General features: G+C 43.0%; 1 protein-coding gene across 4 annotated transcripts in view; it reads right to left on the bottom strand.

Moving 5' to 3' along the window:
* Positions 1-17,440, bottom strand: part of Tp53bp1 (tumor protein p53 binding protein 1) — a 68,667-nt gene extending 51,227 nt beyond the window's left edge. For 2 of the 4 annotated variants that reach the window (XM_050134290.1, XM_050134292.1), the window contains exons 1-8: positions 17,311-17,440; positions 16,554-16,738; positions 16,237-16,330; positions 15,539-15,623; positions 6,810-6,934; positions 4,873-5,031; positions 2,246-2,372; positions 496-659 (exon numbers count right to left, since the gene is read on the bottom strand). In XM_050134290.1, the coding sequence (XP_049990247.1) occupies positions 496-659; positions 2,246-2,372; positions 4,873-5,031; positions 6,810-6,934; positions 15,539-15,623; positions 16,237-16,330; positions 16,554-16,738; positions 17,311-17,317 (946 nt within the window). In that variant the 5' untranslated portion in view covers positions 17,318-17,440. Of the gene's footprint in view, positions 1-495; positions 660-2,245; positions 2,373-4,872; positions 5,032-6,748; positions 6,935-15,538; positions 15,624-16,236; positions 16,331-16,553; positions 16,739-17,310 lie in introns of those variants that run through there. The other 2 variants (XM_050134291.1, XM_050134293.1) reach the window with 2 other exon arrangements.
* Between the last annotated feature and the right edge of the window lie 3,394 nt (positions 17,441-20,834).

The following is a 20,834-nucleotide window of genomic DNA, read 5'->3' as shown; positions in this document are numbered from 1 at the left end:
TTACACACCAAGCACAACACAAAATACAAGGCGACACAACCTTCTTCCCTCCTCGCTTCTCACTGAAGCATTCTTACTTCCTGAGACTATGGGATGGGGGAGAAGACTACAGGAGTGAGAAGCAAATTCCTTTCTACACTCTAAACTTTGGGGCCCTTCTTCTAGATCTTAATTTGTCTTTTGTGGCAAATAATAAATAGATAAGTAAACTGCTACCCAAATGAGTAAGAAAAACATAGCAAATGTGACAGAAGAAACGGCAACTCTATCCATAAAACCAAGTCTACTAGGCTCACTACTATTTTTAATACCTGTTTCTAAAAGGGTGAAATTTACATAAAAAATTGACTAGTTAATGTTCTCTGAAAGTCTTCCTCACTAGCTAGGAATATATTTTTCTTCCATATTATACCTACGAAAGAGTACTTCTTAAAGAGCAGCCTAAGAACTGAAATAGAAACTTAGGACGGGAGGAAGACCAGCCAGCCAGCCTACCTGCTTTACTCTGCTCAAACAAGTCTTCCTGAGTTGATGAGACCTCAGGCTCCGAGGAGGTCTGGACCTGCAGCTCCCCTCCTAGCAGCTCGTGGGCAGGCACCAGCTCCTTTGTTTCTACAGCTGCAACAGGAGCTTGAGGACTGGACGGCAGATCTTCCGACCTACGAGACCCACAGTGCCAAGGATAAGGACTGCTAGTTCAAAGTTCCCTCTTCCAAAAGAAAAGTTTAAATCTAACAATTTTAAAGTTTCTAAGAGCTCCCATCTCCACGCCCTACTGAAAGTGAAGAAGAGTCCTCAGGTGTTCAAAGCCTGTCTCCAGCGCCCCCTTTCACCAGCCATACCTCTTTTCAGTTTTGTCTGCTCCAACACCAGTGACAAGTGATTGAGAATTGCTACAAACATCTTTATCCAGAACAGATATGGCTTTTCTCTTCACAAATATATTATCTATTGCCTGCTGACCGTTTCCAGGATTCTTTACACACTGCCCAACCAGGGAAGACTCACATTCTTGGCCCTTTCCCACAGACTTTTACTTACTACACTATTACCAAGGAAAAATGGGAAAGCAAGACTAACAGAAAAGCCAGGCCTGTAGGTCATACCTGTAATCCTAGTGTTTCAAAGGCTGAAATGGAAGGATTGTGAGTTCAAGGCCAACCTCAGCTACACAGTAAGTCTGAAGAAAGCCTGGACTACAGAGTAAGACCCGTTTAAATAATAATAATAAAAATTTAACTAAAATAAAAGCTTTCTAAAGAAAAGTCTTATTTGAGCATAGTAGGACATACACCTACAATCCTAGCACCAAGAAAGTTGAGGCAGGGGAATTCTTTCAAACTCAAGGCCCTATATAGAAAAATACTGTTTCAATAGAAAACAAAAAAACCTAAGAAGTCATGACAATCACCTTTGCTGAGGCCCCCACGCCCAACTTTCTATAGAAGGAAACAAGAAACGGACACTGTATACTCCTCTCCCTTCAGGTTGAAAGCGTTCACCCCTGCCACCAGCCAGTCAGTATAGTTCTGGGTACAACAATGACCACAAACTGAGCACAGTGTATATCCCATTCCTACCGAGCTAAGAGCCAGGAACACTTGGATCTAGCTACGCCATAAATTAACAGAAAGATAATACTTAACAACCCAAACAACCTGGGAGCTCAAGAATACTAACAGGTTTCCAATATAATACTCATCTATGTCTTTTATTTATTTATTTTTCCATTTGGTTTGCTTTTTTTTTTTCTTTTGGTTTTTGATTTTTTGAGACAGTATAGCCCCAGCTGTCTTAGAACTAGCTCTGTAGACCAGGCTGGCCTCAAACTCAGAGATCTGCCTGCCTCTGCCTCCTGAGTGCTGAAATTAAAGGCGTGCGCCAGCACTGTCTGACTCATTTAAGTCTCTATTAGCCCCAGAAATGCAAAAAAGATCTCCTACGAATAGATAGTGACCCTGACTACCCAGACAGTGTGTCAACCAGAGATTAAGGATTATAGATACAGAAGAAATAATGTACCTTTATAATAGGCCTGAATTAGGATGAAACACACACAGTAAGACTGCATAACCAACCCATATTTATAAATAATCAATATTTCTTTTGGACAAAAACAAGATGACAAATATACAAACTATGAATGGGAATCAGCAATTTCTAATACTGTTTCTATACCCAAAGTAAAATTCCTATAGCCCCACAGTAAAATCGCAAAGAGATTTTTAGAGAGAGCATGGCTTACCTTGCAGGTGGTAGATTTTGCTCATCTACCACATGGATACCTTTATCAGGCTGTACTGTAACAGGGACGTCTTTGCTGAGTTCTAACATGGAGGTACCGTCAGTGGACTGTTCTTCACACTGAACTGCTTAATGGATAGGAAGAAAAAAAGATACAAAGCAGATATTTAACTTTTCAAAATATTTGAGGCAGCTCCAAATGATTCTCAAAAAGTAAAAATCTTAATAGAAATGAGTCTAACTTTAAAATACCAAGAGCTACATAAAGAGGGACAATACCCCAATTAGACACCATCCACTGCCAAATAAAACCCCAATGCCAGAAATGGTTCCAGAGACCTCCCAAACATCACAGTCTACTGTCAATACTATCAGTTGTGCCCTGGAATCTGAGGATAAGACCCTGTCACTGAAGATACCACACACTTGAGTCATAGAACGTGGAGAATTCATGCTAGCTCTCAAGTAGAAGCTTCACACCTGCTGGCTGGCATTCATGGTGCTAGAAGGTGCTATGCAGGCTACTAAAGGAAGAAAGCAATCCTCAATCTCACCAAGCCATGACCCAGTTACAACAACCACCGGCCTAGGAAGTTAGGCCTAATGGTGCAATAGTGGTACAAATGTTATGGAAGTAACCAACTAATTTTTAAAATTGTATTCAAGGCCCATTTCATGAGACAGAACCCATATTTGACACTGTCAATGAAACCAAGAACCTGAAGCTAGACAGCTCATAGGCCATAGAGTAAAAATCTATTTCTGTCACTCTGCTATGTGACCACAGCAATAAAATGACTCCTAATGACATCAGTGCATCACTACTAGAATATGGCCATTAACAGAGTAATCCACAATTGGTCAACGTGCAGAGAATAAGAAGCTTTGGAATTCTAAGTCCTAAACGGGATGTCTATATCACACTTCTCCCCTCAAGGCTCAGGGATCTATATAGAAGAGGGGGTAAAAAAAGTTGTAAGAGCCAGAGATGGTAGATGACTTCAAGGAAACCGTGTTTTACAAACACAACACTGAAAACATATATGAGCTCACAGGGGCTGCAAGAACATACATACACAAGATCTGTACAAACTCAAACCAGACAAAATCTTAGCATGGAAGGAGAAAGGTAATCATGAAGTTCCACCCCTAGGGAGTTATAGGCATCTGGTTACTAATAGGAGAGCAAAAGTCAGCTTCCTTAATGGCATGACCCCTAGTATATAAACCAACCTCCAGGGCAGGCCAAGAAGAGCCAGATAACACAAAGTGGACTGCACAGGTTTTTGGTTTTGTTCAAAGAGAGGGAAGAACAGAGAAAACATGAAGTTGGGTGGGTAGGGCAGGACCTGGGAGGAGCTGGGTAAATATAATCAAAGAATATTGTATGGAATTCTCAAAGAATAAAAATGTAACTTAAATATGTAAATGTACATACATATACAAAGATACAGATACAGACACACACACACACACACACACACACACACACACATACACCTGGAAAAATGGTTCAGTGGTTAAGAGTACTTGCTGCTTTTCAGGGGATCAGAGTTCAATCCCCAGCACCCATGTTGAGTAGCTTACAACCATCTGTATGTCCAGCTCCAGGAGATCTGACACCCTCTTGTGGCCTCACAGACACCATACACATACACATAAATTTAATTTTTAAAATATATAGGTATTATCCCAAAAAAGAAAGTAACTAATGGCCTTCTTAAAGAAAATGTCAGTCTGCAAGCCATCACTTGACAAGAATTACTGATTACAGCTGGGCGGTGGTGGCACATGCTTTTAATCCCAGCACTCAGGAGGCAGAGACAGGTGGATCTCTATGAATTTGAGGCCAGCCTGGTCTACAAGAGCAGTTCAGGACAGGCTCCAAAGCCTGTCTCAAAAAAAACAAAAAAAAATTACTACTTACTCTGCAAACTTATGATCTATGAATTTGGATAGCTTATTGAGAAGCCGGGCATAGTGGCACATGCCTTTAATCCCAGTACTCAGGAGGCAGGGGCAGGTGGTTCTCTGGAGTGTGAGGCCAGTCTGGTCTAAAAAGTGAGTTCCAGAACAGGCAGGGCTATAAAGAAAAACCCTGTCTTGAAAAAGACAAAAACAAAAACAAACAAACGAAAAAAACAACAAACCACCATGTCGGGGGTGGTGATACTGGAGACATAACTCAGCAATTAAAAGCACTATTGCTCTCACAGAATACCCAAGTGTCATTTGCAGAACCCACACAGTGGCTCACAACCATCTCTGCTACAGTTCCAGGGAATCTGATGCCCTCTTCTGACCTCTGTGGGCACCAAGCAAACATGCTATACACATACATACCTGAAAGCCAAACACTCACACACATAAAATAAAAAAAAAAAAAAAACCTAAAGTTACTTCTATTTTTCCTAAATTCAAAGAGGAAGCTGGTGAATCTGAGTTCAGGACTACCCTGGCCTACACAGCAAGATGCAGACCAGTCAGAGTCACATGGCAAGACTCACACAAACCAAAAAAAGAAAAAAAAAAAAAAGAAAAAGAAAGAAAAAACATCTTAAACAAAGAAACTTGTTCTAGAGGGATAATCAACGCCACATGCCACATGTGAGAAAACACATTTCGTACCAGCATTTGCATCCACATCAGACAGCTCGGTAGAGCCCAAGTTAGTGGTAACCAATCGCATATGTTCTTGGTTGACATCATAGGACACTGTATGTTCTTCAACATCCTGGCTCTGGGACAGTTCCAGAACCCCAAAGCCCAACTGTGATGAAGCAGAATCTAGGAACAAAACTCCAAGAAGTTAGAAACCACCCCACAACATTATCAACACGCAAGCTGCTGTCTTCTAGGGACGACAGTGTTTAAAATATTTTTTTGCATTTAAATGTTCTGTGCACGACAGACACACACACACATCACAGCTGAAGTGTGGAGGTCAGGAGGCAACATGCAGGAGCCAAGTCTCTCCTTCCACAATGTGAGTTCCAAAGACAGAACTCAGGCCATCAGACACTGCTGGCAAGTACCCTTTACTGAGGAAGACCTTAAATGTCTCACACCAAAGACTTGTCACACATAATTTTCACAAAACAATACAAATTAAGGGGCTGGGCATGGGCTCAATCCCAAGCGCCCCAAGAAAAGAAGGGGGAAAAAGTCAGGAATCAAATTTTTAGACTGGGTTCAGTAGCACACACTTCTAATAGCAGCACAGAGAAAGCAAAGCAGTGGACTTAAGGCTATCCTGGACTATGTAAGACTGTACTTTAAAATTAATTAATAAGTAAGTTTAAAATAAGGGGACGAGACCAGCTAAATGGCCCAGCAGGCAGACTCCTGCTCAAGCCTGGCATGACAGCCTGAGTTCGATTCCCTGGCATCTATGTGGTGGAAGGAGAGAACCTACAAGTTGGTTCTGACCTCCACAAGTGGTGCCATAGAATGTGCATTGCATGCCCCCCCCCACATCATTAAATAATAAATAAAATGCAGTTTTTAAAGGGGGTATATAATAAAGCAAAAACATGGGTACCATAAAGCCTTATAAGCATTTAAAATGATAGACTATGTCAATAATCTGTAAATACACCAAAACCCCACCCAAGGTACTTGAAAAATAAATGCAAAATGAGAAAGAAACAAAATGCAGAAAGGGAGCCCATCAATGAGGAATAATTCATTTGTTTGTTTCTTTGTTTTGAAAGATCGCGCTGGCCTTGAACTTCTAATCCTTCTGCCTCAGGCTTCCTGAGCCTAGAATTCTAGGAGAGCCTTACCATGCCAGTTTACTGCTATGTTTGGGGTCTTTATTTTTCCAAGGGGCATGAATTAAGGGCTAGTCACTGCATGTGGTGCCGTTATAAAGTGGTGGAACCTTTTTTTTTCTCGATTTTGAAGCAGGGTCTCACTCTGTGTAGGCCAGGCTGGCTTCAAAGGCAAGGCAATTCTTCTCAATTCCTTTTTTTTTTTTGTTGTTGTTGTTTTTTCGAAACAGGGTTTCTCTGTGGTTTGGGAGCCTATCCTGGAACTAGCTCTTGTAGACCAGGCTGGTCTCGAACTCACAGAGATCCGCCTGCCTCTGCTGGGATAAAAGGCGTGCGCCACCACCGCCTGGCTTCTTCTCAACTCCTAACTGCTAAGATCACACCACACCAGGTACCTTGAAGAGGAGGCCTAGTGGGAGGAAATTAGGTTATTAGGGCTTGGGCAGCCCTGGCTCCCCTTCTCTCTCCCTTGTCTCCCAAATACCGTGAGGTAAAAGTTTCGCTCCGTGTCCGCCCAACTATGATATTCTGTCCTGCCACAAAAGTAATGAGTGACATTTCCAAAACTGTTTCTTTTCGGGGGTATTCTATCATGGCTTTGGAAGGCTGTTTAACAGAGAAAATTCAGTCATCAAATTAAGTGAGACATCTTAAATTACTAGGCAAATTCCTTAGTGATTCTTAGCTTAATCATGAGAAATCTATTACACGGTAAAGAGAAATTTAGCTACCTGTGTGTTCACAGTAAAGGGACATGAGAAGAATCTACTATTCTGAAAGGGCACAGGCTACCTTCAGCACCAAGGGAGCACGCAGCAGCATCAGGAGCGCTGGCTCCCACCTCTTCCTTCTCCTCTTCCAAGTCCTCCTCCTTCTCCTCCGGAAGAGAAGCAGCTTCTACCGTCACTCCCAGAACACTGCAGGGGAAGAACGCGATCAGGTGATATGTCCAGAGAGGCTCTGCGCAAAGCGCACTGGAGTTTGCTCCGACCCTCACATCCCAATTATCTTTTATCCAGATTAGAAGAGTAAACAGACTCTGGCTTCAGTGTCTGTAGAAACTATCTAAAAGGTTATGATTCAAAACACTATGCCAAGTTAAGTAACACAACTAAGAGAAGAAAAGCAAAAATATATTTAATTTTTTTCTTATGATCAGAGATTGAAAAATCTTTCAATGAAAAGAATTAACAACAGGCAACAAAAAAAAAATGTGTGCTGGGTGGTCAGGGACACTCTAAATTAAAATTCACAAGTACTTTGGTAAGAAGCCTCAGACCACACCAAAGAATCTCAAATAAAATTAAGGTTAAGAAGTCTATTAACCTCAGAAGAAATTAGGGCTGGAGAAGGGTGCGGCCTGACATTCTGGGAACAGCTTCAGCCAGCACTCAAAAGCAGAGGCAGGCGGATCTCTGTGAGTTCAAAGCCAGCATGGTCTACATAGCATGGTCCAGTAAAGCCAGGACAACATAAGAGATCTTGCCCACCCCCACAAAAAAAGTTTGAAATAAAAAAAAAAAAAAAAAATTACCAGGCAGTGGCGGCGCACACATTTAATCCCAGCACTCAGGAGACAGAGAGGCAGATTTCTGTGAGTTCGAGGCTAGCCTGGTCTACAGAGTGAGTTCCAAGACAGGCTCCAAAGCTACAGAGAAATCCTGTCTTGAAAAACAAAAACAAAACAAAACAACAACAAAAAATTTGAATCTGCATTGAAACCTAAATGCAAAAAATAAGTAAAGCATAAAAGACTTCTTTGACACAACTGGAAAAATACAAATCTAAATTATATTATTAGTATGGAATTATTTGTGTGTATGCTTATATTTTATGTATATATAAAATATACAAGTGTTTTCCCTACATGTATGTACGTGTACCATGTGTATGAATGGTACCTGCAGACATTGGAAGAAGGTTGTCATATCCCCTGGAACTGGAGTTATGCATGTCTGTGAGCCATGTGGGTGCTGGAACCAAACCTGGGTCCTTTGCAAGACTAACAAGTGTTCTTACCTGCTGAGCCGCCTCTGCAGCCCTTGGAATTATTTATTTTGTAGGTGTGTAACAGTACTGTGATCACCTACAATGCTATCCTTACATTATTTTGGGGACAGTGCTGAAATGCTCAAATGGCAACTATGAGTGTGCCAGTCCCTCACAAAGTACACACATCCACAGGATGAACCAAAATGTACTAATCTCTCTCGATCTGGAGAGATGGCTCAGAGGTTAAGAGCACTCACTACTCTTCCAGAGGTCCTGAGATCAATTCCCAGCAACCACATGGTGGCTCACAATCATCTGTAATGAGATCTGGTGCCCTCTTCTGGCCAGCAAGCATACATATGGACAGAACACTATACATAATAAATAAATATTAAAAAAATAAAATAAAATAAGAACCTGGGCTAGGGAGATGGCTCCGTGATTAACAGCAGACACTGCTCTTACTGAGGACTTAAGTTCAGTTCCCAACACCCATCTCAGGCAGCTCACAACTGATTGCCATTCCAGCTCCAGGGGACCCAATGCTCTCTGCTGACCTACACTAGCCCCAAATCCACCTGCACAAACCCACACAGATACATGCACTTAATTAAAAATAAAAATAAATTTTCAATAAAGAAAAATGGAGGGGGCTGGAGAGATGGCTCAGTGGTTAAGAGCACCGGCTGCTCTTCCAGAGATCCTGAGTTCAATTCCCAGCAATCACGTGGTGGCTCACAACCATCTGTAATGAGATCTGGTGCCCTCTTCTGGCGTGTGGGTATACATGCAGGCAGAATGTTGTATACATAATAAATAAATAAATCTTTTAAAAAATTTTTTTAAAAAATGGAAAACTCTGGGCCAATAAGATGGCTCTTGGGGTAACGGTGCTTGCCACCAAATCTGATTGCTTGGATTCATTCTCTGAAATCACACAGTGAAAGTAACAACCTGAATTCAACCCATGGGCTTCACATGGTGAGGAGAAAATCAACTTCTACAAGCTGCACTGACCTCCAAATACATGTCACGGCACACACATGTGCATGTGCGCGCACACACAAATAGAACAGAACGTTTTTGAAAAACTTAAAGAGAGAGACCATCGACAACCACAGCCCTGGCCGTCTGCCTGTCAATGGTTCCTCCTTATATCCACCACTGACAGTGAAGTGGAGGAGCGCTCAATTAGCCCTTGGACCTCTTCTCAGCTGTATTCGGTCTCTTAGTCAGACTCAGTTTGAAATTCTTTTTAAGAAAGTCTCAACCTGCATAGCCCAGGCTAGCCTAGAACACAATATGTGGTTCTCAGGCTAACTCTGAACGGGTGTGCACCACCCCTGGCTCCCAGGTTTGAATACTGCACCATCTATACGACTCTACAGTATAGCTCTCCAGCCAGCACAAGAACTGCCTGTTCACCATCTCCACTCCTAATGGGTAGCTCAGTCTCAAACCATCTCCAGCTAAACTGTTTCTCCTCCACCTTCTCCATGGCTACTTCCTCCTTCCTGCCAGTGCTCTACATGGGCTCCATCTTCAAATCCTACTTTCCAATCTCAGAATCTCGCCGGGCTCCCCATCTACTTCTACCCTCAACTTTTCTGGGTTTTGTTTTTCGAGAGAGGATTTCTCTGTGTAGCCCTGGCTGTCCTGGAACTCACTCTGTAGACCAGGCTGGCCTCAAACTCGGAGATCTGCCTGCCTCTGCTTCCCAAGTACCAGGATCAAAGGTGTGTGCCACCACCGCCCAGCTTACGCTGGGCTTTTAAAAATAAACCGGGCATTTTATCCTATTGAAAAATAATTAACAAATGTCATAAAAATTTTAAACTTGCTCTGTGAAAAGTCTTATGGAGGGATGGCAAGACAAGCTACACAGCAAAAATATTTACAGACCAAACCACGTCACTACAAAGGACCACACCAGAATTTACAAAGCACCCTTAAGACACACTAGGGCTAGGACACAGCTCAGCAGTAGAGAACGTGATTCGCATGCACAGGCCCCAAATTCAATTCCTGGGACAGGAAAGAAAGAAAAAAAAAGCAAGCAAGTGAAAAAACAAAATAATTCAATTTAAAAATGGGCAAGAGACATAAACAGATATTTCCCTGAAGAGGAGGGCAGATGACAAACAAGCACATAAGAGGTTCAACCACATTTGCCATTAAAAAAAATGAAAATTTAAACTACAAGGAGATATTTCTATATACTTATCAAATGACTCAAACACAGTGACGAGGGCTCACTCAGTTAGGAAAACGCTTGCCTAGAGACCATTAGGCTGTGGATTCCATCCTCAGAACCACATAACTGGAGCAGGGGTAGGAGCATCAAAAGTTCAGGGTGGTGGCACACGCCTTTTAATCCCAGCACTCAGGAGGCAAAGGCAGGAAGATCTCTCTGAGTTCGAGGCCAGCATGGTTACAAGAGCTAGTTCCAGGACAGACTCCAAAGCTACAGAGAAACCCTGTCTCGAACAACAACAACAAAAAGTTCAAGGTCAAGCTCAGTTAAGACAGTGAGCTTGAGTCTTGAGGTTTGAGGGCTAGCCTGGGATACATACGACACTTTCAAAACTATTTTTTAATTTGTATATATTACGATGTAAAAATAATGAAGGAACTGGCTGGTAGTATAAGCTGGCCACAAAACACAACTTAGCTTGACTGAGGTCTCAAGTTCAACCCTGAGCATCCCGAAAGACAAAAACAGTGATAGGCGAGCATCTGGGGAGAACAGAAGGTGGAACACGCCCACACTGCTGGGTAACAGAGACAGTCCAGAACAGTCCCGCAGTCTCTTTAAAAAACTAAACACACAACTACCACATAGCCAAGCAATTAAGGCTGGGCATTATTGAAGAAAAAAAAACTTTATATGCCCATAAACAATTTACATGAGGGGCCAGGCAGCAGTCGTACCTTAAGGCCAGTACTCAGGAGGCATAAAAGGCTGATCTGTGAGTTCAAGGCCTCCCAGCCTACATAGCAAGTTCCAGGGCCAGTCAGAGCTACATAGTGAGCTCAAAATATAAAAAAAAATTTTAAATTTAAAAAGAAAAAATTGTAGGAGCCTTTGCCTGTTAGGCAATGCCCCTGGTCTTTGTGTAAATATACATATACATTTATACACACACACTGAGCCTGACAGCCTGTGTTCAATCCCCAGGACCCACTTCGTGTAGAAGAAAATCAAGCTGTACTCTGACCAGCACATGTACACCCAGACACATATGCACAAAGACATAAATAAACAAAATTTTAATTTGCACAAATATTTGTAACAGTTTTATTCACAATAGTTAAAAACTTAAAAAAATATGCTTTAACATATAATGGCATATCTGACATTCTCTAAACGCCTACTCAGATTGGAAGGAAGGAATAACGGATACATGGTAGGTAACACTTTGATGGATCTCCCAGGAGTTAGGCTGACAGAAAAAAGCCAATCCCATACACTTGCATATTTATATAATATTTGGAAGTCAATTTTACAAATAGAACATAGGTAAATTATTGCTAAAAGTTCAGGTACAGCAGAAGGAGGTATGACCACAGAAAGAGCAGCAGGCATCTGCACACCACTGTGCAGCCCCTTGACTGTAGTGGCAGCTACACATATGTTGCGGGAGGTCCTTCCACTCCTCCAACCAATAGCTACTGAGATACCAGCCCATTGGGGCGTGCTCTCTCTCCCTTTAAAAAAGCGGCTACTTCCCTCTGCTCGCTCGCACAGGCGCGCGCGCTCTCTCTCTCTCTCTCTCTCTCTCTCTCTCTCTCTCTCTCCACTTCCTGCTCCTCTGGTGACTAGACTCCCTTCCTGGCTGCGCAGTGGGCTGTTGTCTGGGACGGTGATCTGTAAGTTTTTTCCTCTTTAAATAAATACCACCCTATTAATCATAATTCCAAACTGGTGTGGCATTGTTCGTGACTTACACCTTCACACATACGATCCACACATATGATCACTGGAAACACAACACAGCAGGAAATCTAGGTGAGTGCTGTGGGCCTTCACAGTAGCCTGGCTGCAGTATTACAGTTTTGTACTGGGAAAAGCATACTCGGAGGGGGTGGGGTGGCTGGAGAGATGGCTCAGAGGTTAAGAGCATTGCCTGCTCTTCCAAAAGTCCTGAGTTCAATTCCCAGCAACCACATGGTGGCTCACAACAATCTGTAATGCCCTCTTCTGGCCTGCAGGCAAACACACAGACAGAATATTGTATACATAATAAATAATTTAAAAAGAAAAGAAAGGAAAAGCATACTCAGGCTCTCCTGTATTCTCTGCTTGTTGTTAATTTTCTTTCTTTGACTATGTATCCTAAATTATTCTTGAACTTACTATGTAGTCCAAATTGGCCTCAAACTCCAAAGTTGGCTGAGATGCCCCTGCCTCAGCCTCCCAAGTACTAAAATTACAGGCATGTACCACCATGATGAGCTCTGTGTTGTTTCTTACAATAGCATGTGGATGTGCAACTATCTCAGTTTAAGTATGCTTCATGGGGGCTTTAGATAGAGCTCAGTGGTGGACAGCTGCCTAAAATACACAAAGTTCTAAATGAAATATGAAAATAAATATGTAAGACTGGAGAGATGGCCCCACACTTAAGAGCATTGGCTGCTCTTCCAAAGGACTGGGGTCAGTTCCTAGCACCCATGTGACAGCCAACAACCATCTGTTTCAGGGACTCCAACACCCTTTCCTGGCCTCATTACACTCACTACATGCATGTGGTACACAGACATACATACACATATATAAAACATATTTTACATGTAAAATAAAAATAAAATCTCCAAAAAATTTTTAAATAAAGCATAAAAAAATCTTTTGTTTTGGTTTGGTTCTTTGCTGTTGCTGTTTTTAAGACAGAATTTCATTGTATAGCCCTGACTGTCCTGGAACTAGCTCTGTAGACCAGGATGGCCTTAAATTCACAGGTATCTGTCTGCCTCTGCCTCCTAAGTGCTGCAATTAAAGGCCTAAGCTACCACCACCTGTCATAAGAATGAATCTCTAAAATGCTAATATTTGGGGCCAGTAAGATGATTTAGTGGGTAAAGGCACTTGCCACCAAGCCTGTAGACCTGAGTTTGAGTCCCAAAATCCACATGGGAGAAAAGAATTGATTCCCCCCCCCCCGAAAGCTGCCCTCTGACCGCCACACTACATGTGTGCATCTGTTCCACTCACGCACAAAATATAGAAAAATAATTTTTAAATATTTGGTGGAAAAATGAACATATGTATTTTCTTTCCATATTATATTGTAGGACAGCCCCTATGTAGAAACATCAGTTTATATCATCAGAACACTAGGGAAAACATGAACAGCTTTTTTTGGAATTATTTCTTTTAAAGATTTCTTTATTTTACATAATGAGCACTGAATCTGCATGTAAGACTTCATGCCAGAAGAGGGCATCAGATCCCACTACAGATGGTTGCTCTGTACCATGTGGGTGCTGGGAATTGAATTCAGGTCCTCTGGAAGAGCAGCCAGTGCTCTTAACTATTGAGCCATCTCTTCAGTCTGTGGGAATTTTAAAATAAGCAGATTATTTTTGTTTCAAAGTATTTGCTTATCAAAAATTCTATGTGGATGTGTACTTGTTTGTGATGGGGGGGCGACAGTGCATGTGTGGTGGTGTGCGTGTGTGGTGGTGTGCGTGTGTGGTGTGTATTAAAGAACTTCCATTCTTTTGGGTCACCTCAAATTCTTCCCATCATTGTAGCCTCTGCACATGAAATTTACTCTCTGGAAAGAGCTTCCTCTTACCTACAGCCTCTCCTCGGCCTCCTAACTGTGACTAACACATTTGCATTTATTATTTAGACTGCATTCCTTAAAGAGGTATTCCTTTACTTCTGCCTGGATTATTTGTATTTTGTTCTCTTTGTAACAACCATAATTGTAACTTAGAACTGAGAAAAAGACTAGGCCTCTCCCTATTAAGTTTCAAACCTCATGAAAACACAGCCCTTTAAAGTACATGCCACAGTGACTGCACATTTAATGAACATGACCATAGAATCTGTATTTACATAAAGAACAAGAGCAATGCGACGATTCAACAAGGAAAAGCAGCACAGACCCCCCAGACACTACTGCTGTGTTTATGATGGGATATGCCCACTTCAACTCCCCACCACGCATCCCAGGTTACAAGCCACAAAAGCACACCTGAGCCAGGCATGTATTCCTCAAAGACACTATCAACCAAAGCAAAGGAAATGACAGGTGAGTGGCATAAGGTATGGAGGCTCTCTGCCCCTGTAGTCTCAGCAACCGAGAAGCTGAGACAGGAGGATCACTGTCGAAGTGATTACAAGTCAAATTAAACTACATGGTGAGTTCCAGAACAGTCTTTGCTACAGAATGAGACTCTTGTCATAGCTAAGTGAAGCAGCTGGATATAGGAACAAGCACTGTGACAAAGAACGGCCAGCTGAGGCGTCCCCCTGGAACAGTGAGCTCCCAGGACTAGCGCAAACTACAGCCGTGAATGACTATCAATCCCAAAACCCAGAAATGCAAGTTTTATGAGAAATTACCTCCTCGTTTTTCATTAACTTTTTGTTTTTGGTAGGAGGAGGGATGGGGGACAGGGTCCCAGTCTACAGCCCTGGCTGAGCTAGCCTTCTCCTGGTAGGCCAGGCTCTTTAATACACATAGATTTACCTGTTCCTGCCCAGCGGCACTGGAGTTAAAGTTGTACAAGACCACACCAGGATCCCATTCTTAAATCAAACCCCTTCAAATATATTTAACCATTATGAGTCTAATAAAACTTATACACCAGTCAAGACGAACCCACTAGCTGGCAGACTGTCTCCAAACACCCATTTCCACTGGAGGGGAAACACAAGTGCAAATACCATAGAAAACACACCAGAAAAAAGCTCCCTGTTTTCAGAGACAGCAACAGCTGGAACCATGACAAGCTAACATGCCTGTCTCTCAGATTTTCCCTCAGCCTAACCCTCAAGTCATCTAAAGTTGCCTGTGTTCTTTGACCTTAGAAGAACTGGGACAGAGCCTGAGAAACACTGAATAGTAAGAAAAAGAATAACTGGAGTCAAAAGGAACGGCGCTTCCCTTAACACAGTCAAGCAAGCCGTTTAACTCTCTGCCCATCCGTTTTCCCAGGAATGGAGACACTGTCTTTACTGCACAGTTGCTCAAGGAGACAATTAACTGAGATTATGTCGGAAATCGGTATAGGACCTAACGCAGAGGACACCATCATGATATTCGTAAGACAACAGAAACTGAATACTCTTTAGGGTATGCGTTACAATTTGAATATTGTACTTACACAAAGTATTACCTCACAAAGGAGATCCCAGATCTCAATTCTAAGACAATACTTCCTATGTGATCCCCAAATGGCAATCCCTAATTCACAGAAACAAGATGAATCTCTTTATCTTTGGAAAGAGTCTGCAGGTACAGATAAGAGTTGACTGGACAATAAACTGTAATCAATGCCTTCACACAGTGGTATACCTGCTTGTCCTGTCTGGCTGAGGCAACTGTTCTATGACCTGACTGATGGAACCGCATGTGCCCAAGTGAGAAGAATCCACAGGGTCTGAAAAAAGAAAAAAAGAAAGTAATTGGATAGTGTAGCACGATTAATAAAAACCCAGAGATAAAAACTGGAGTTCAACCTGAAAGTCAGAAAAGCAAAACAGCCAGCCACTGGCTCTTACCTCTACCTCAGTCTGAAAAGGCGATCCTGCCTCCAGGAATCTCAGAATGAGACTGTGTGTGAGCTGTCCCCTCCCATCTTATCCTCCTCTCTAGGGCTGGAATTAAAGGCATGCACCACTACTGCCTGGTTTCTATGGCAAACTAGTATGGCTACTGGGATTAAAGGTGTGTGTCACCACTGCTTGGTCTGTAAGGCTGGTCAGTGCAGCTGTTTAACTCTCTGAACTTCAGGCAAGCTTTATTTATTAAAATACAAATGAAATATCACTACAGGATAGTACACAAAAGACATCTGCCACCAAACTTTAAATCAGGAATTTAGGCAACACCAATCTAATCTAGCACATCAAGACATTAGGAGTTGCTGAAGGCTCACTGTACACTAAGTGACCCACGAGGCTCCCTGACACACATCATGCCAACTGTATGTTTAAATCATTCTGCTCCAACCTTAAACACTGCAGAAGAGATTTGAGCTTCAAACTGCTCACCTGAAGCTGTGTTTTCTTTCAGATGTTCATTGAACGAGCTAGGACTGTCTCCCCGCTCTTCGGCAGCTGGCTCTTCTGGATTCGACACAATATCCTAGAAAATACACACGTGTAAGATCCTCACAGAAGACGAAATAGTGCAAAATGGACAAAATGTGTGTGTGCGAACATGCTGGTTTTATTTTTTTTTTCCCACCAAACTTTACTCAAAAGATAGTGATCTCCGAAACGCGAGGATTTGGGGTTAGTTTGGATTGGGAGGTGAAAAATAAGAACTCAACTCCGGGTCAATCATTTTCAAATACAGCATCACTCACCAACACGGGGTTCTCTTTGTGTATTTGCAGATTGGGGAGGTGTCGAGACAGCATACTAAAGTGAGAGTCTGCATTGTCTTCCAGAACCTGGCTCTCAGGCTGAGAATCTTCAATTATCAGGCAAGGAGTATCTTGCTGAGAGAAATCTGAATCCAACTGACTTCCAGTAGGGTCCATCTGCTCCCCTGGAGTGGAATAACAAAAGATCAGTACTGGAGAGTAACCCTACAAGCCTTCCTCACACCATCTAAGACTAAATAATAGGGCGGAAGTGGAGAGCTAGGAAGGGGCCAGTCTAGGGCTCCTCTAAGTAGCACGCATCTGCAATCGCTCCAAGTACTTTCCCAGCTACCTCCTCACCCCACGTTTCTCCATTATTTACGACGAGTCTCTGAATCCTTCGGTCCCTCCCTCCTTCCCTCCCTCCTTTCTCCTCACCTTCCCGCAGACACCCTTCCCTCCTTCCTCACCTCTTCTCCCCGCCCCTTTCCATCCCCCCACAACTCTCCCCGCGTCTTGCCTCCTCTGAGCCCCAGGAAGACCTCTTCGCAACCTCGGCTAGGCGGGAAGCCCGCAGCCCTGACACGGCCTCAGGATCACCGCGGCGACCGCCTCCCCACCCCCTCCCCGGGCCCTCCAACCCCGTCCCCGTCACCGCCGCCATGCTTGCCACCCCGCCCCCTCCGGGCATGCAGCCCTTCAAGCCTGCCACTTGGACCTCCGCGGCCAGTTCGCCCCGCTTTGCTCGCAGCAGTACCTGGCATCCCGGCGGGAGGTCCCTCGCGCTGGATCTAGAGGTCTCGGCACGCTACCCAGGCCCCTCCAGATCTGTCCCCAGGTCGCCACTGTCGCCACCGCCGCCACCAGCCGCGAGCTCCCCCTTTTCCCGGCACGTCACTCAGTATCGGATCTCCCATTCGCTGCTACGGCCCGCCACTCAAGAAAGCCTGTAGACGATAGGTGATTGGGGACGGAATGCCCGCCCCCCGCGTAAGAAAAGGAACACGGCGGTGCGTTTCCATGGCAGCATGGACGTCGCAGGCCCTCCCCCTAATACAGCCAGAATGACAGTACCCTTGAAGAACCAAAGGGACATTGAGAGAGCATGAAACAGATAACCCTGCCTGCAGGACAGGGGTACTCACGACTCACATTTGAGAGTATTACCCCTTTGCTGACTTCCATGGAAAAGGACAGCCTCCGGGCTTTTCAAAGAAAGGGCAAAGAGAAGGAGGATTGAGCATAGCTAGTACTCCAGAGATGGTGAAATAGAAGAGACAAGACTCCATGGGGTTTGCCGGTGTCAATCAGGATCCCCTCCGTAGACCTCTGCCTGGATTCAAAGGGCCTCAATTTTCCCACTCTATGTCTGCCAGTTTTGGTTTTGTTATTTTACATTGTCTGAAGGCCCCAGTAACTCTTCTTGTTCCCATTCCCTTTCAAGCTTCCTATTTGAGTCTCCCTGCCCTTTCTTTTACGGGATTACTGCAGCCTCCGACACTTGTGCCTCTCGTTGAAAGAACTGAGCATTGTGATTCTCAAACTAGTGGCAAAGAGAACAGCTGTCGCCCATACTAACTCAATGACCTAAAAGATCCAGGCCCAGGGATTTAATTACCCTAATTATGGTGTCAGGGTCTTATAAAGGGTGTGGCAGCTGTGACAGCTATTAATGAACTGAGCCCCAGAGACATACGTGGTTTCGTTGTCATTTTAATTTAAACTGCCGTTTGGATCTGGGCTAGAATTCTAACCAAGCAGCTGGCGGTAGGGGAAGCATCAAGCACAAAGCCAAGTATATACATAGTGAGGCATTAAACAGGAGGTAGTTTCTCTACTCCAGACTCAGAATTATTCAGGCACAGCCCATACATGAGTCTCAACTTCTATAAATGCCCAGTTCAGCTCTTGAAATAAGCTACGCTTAGAGACGCGCTTCCTACCAGCCAGTCTTCTCTCTGTCGTTATAAATAACAGTGTTCATATTTTCATAACCCAAAAACAAAGCATGTTGTCTTCGTATACAAGCTTGTGGGAACAAAAGGATTGGCTTAAATGAAGTTGTTCTGAAAAAAAAAATCTAGAACCTATTATTGTTCTAGCTAGAATTCCTGCCCTGGAATGTTTTACAACAAGAGCAAAAATGACCCAAATTGCAGACACATCTCACTTCTTAATCCTAAAACCATTCATAACTGACAACTGTTGTGTTTCTCTGCTTCTGATGCCACTGAATACTAGAGACCAAATCAATGTAATCAAAAAAAAAAAGTATACATAGCCACTGGGTTGGAGAAATGGCTCAGTGATCAAGAACACTCACTGCTCTTTCCAATGTCCTAAGTTCAATTCCCAGCACCCACGTGGCAGTTTACAACCATCTGATGCCTTCTTCTGGTGTGCAGATATCCATGCAGACAAAGTATCAATATACATAAAATACATGAATAAATAAAATTTAAAAAATGATTTTTTTTAAGAAAAAAATCTACACCAAGCCAACATAAACTATACCAGAGCACTAAGAAAATCTGTCTGCTCAGCTTGAGAGGGGAGAAAGCAACTAGGTCTAGGAATAGGGAAACTGATGTTGGTTCCCACAGAGCACTCCCCAGTGGCTCACAACTCTAGGTCCAGGGAACCCCACACCCTCTTCTGGCCTCTATGGACACAATGAACATACATGCAAGCAAAGGTCCTCATAGATAAAAAATAAGTCTAACAAAACTCAACTCATAGAACTTAGAAGAGCACATTAAAATTCAATGTTTAATTAATTAAGATTAAGTAAATGAATCCGAGCCATTCCTACTACTAAATAAATTAGGTGGTTTAAAAAAAATAAAAACACTAGGAAGAAAAACTGTGAATTCCTTGTTAAGCAGTGTGGCAATTAAATTAATCACTAAGTTATCCCAGAAGGTCAGAACATACAGGCAGGATGGTTACCCAGTGGGGCTATGACTCATTATAACTAGGTGAGCCCTAGCATTGATGGCCCCCTGTGTAGAAGCAGCAGCACCTCAATTTGCAGGTACTTAGGCCACCCCACACACAGAAAGCTGATCTCTCTCCAAAGCCTTCCCCCCCCCCCCCAGAAGAAAATTTAACAAGTCTATGTTAACTTGCTTTAAAGTTTAAGATGCTTCATTGCCAGGAAACATTTCTTCTAATTAACTCAACTAAGTCCTGTCTTCTAAAGTTAAAGCCATTTCCTCTCAGGTGGCCTTTAACTAATACCTTGAAAAACCTTCAGGCTGCTGGTGGTGGTACACGCCTTAATTCCAGCACTGGGAAGGCAAGAGGCAGGTAGATTCTCTGTGAGTTCAAAGCCAACCTGGTCTACAGAGTAGAGTTCCAGGACAGGCTCCAAAGATACAAAGAGAAACCCTGTCTCAAGAAACAAAAAAACAAACAAACGAACAAAAACAAATGAAAGAGAGAGAGGGAGAGAGAGAGAGAGGGAGAGAGAGAGAGAAAGAGAAAAGGAAGGAAGGAAGGAAGGAAGGAAGGAAGGAAGGAAGGAAGGAAGGAAGGAAGGAAGAAAAGAGTCTACAGAGCCTCAGAGCCTCTCATCAAGTCGGGATCATCCCATTGAGTCCAACTCCTTAATACATTTCAGCCAATCAAGTAGCAAAAATAAAAGTAGCCTGACTCAGTTTGTCAAGTCTTTTTCTCATGTCTTCTCTCAGACTTCTCCAAACAAAGAACCCCTCCAGTTTGACCCTCACCAACCAGCCTTTAAATGTGCTTCATGATTGCTAATGGAGAAGATAGCTTTGGAACTCAGTGTCAGAAAAGGCCATTGAGGACTGACAAGCACTTAATTTAACAACAGGGACACAATCGGACACTTCCTTTATGCTACAAGAGTAAAGTACTCCAAGCTGACTGATTCTAACCCTTAGGCTGCCTTCTGTTGTGTTTGACCCTATAAAATCATGGCCAGTCACCTACGAATGTTATAATTAATAGCATGGATTATTATATTTTTGCCATGTAGCGGGTGCTGGGATGCTTAACATAATCTTACCTAATAGCAACATACTTTTTGAGAGTATAGATGAACAGAGCAAGGCTTAAAGAGATGGGGAAAAAAGATGGTACAAGGTCTCTAAGTTAATAAGAGCTACCATTTGAAGCCATTCGGTGCAGTTACAGAGGTTAACAGTGATAACAGTGACAAGCTTCTGAACGGTTAACACAGTCTTTGTTTTCTTTTTTTTTCTTTCTTTCTTTCTTTCTTTCTTTCTTTCTTTTTTTTTTTTTTTCTTGTTATGT

This window comes from Alexandromys fortis, unplaced genomic scaffold, assembly GCF_014885135.2.
Source record: "Alexandromys fortis isolate MF-2015 unplaced genomic scaffold, M_Fortis_MF-2015_v1.1 scaffold_6, whole genome shotgun sequence".
NCBI classification, from domain to species: Eukaryota; Metazoa; Chordata; class Mammalia; order Rodentia; family Cricetidae; genus Alexandromys; species Alexandromys fortis.
This window is presented reverse-complemented; position numbering and strand designations above follow the sequence as displayed.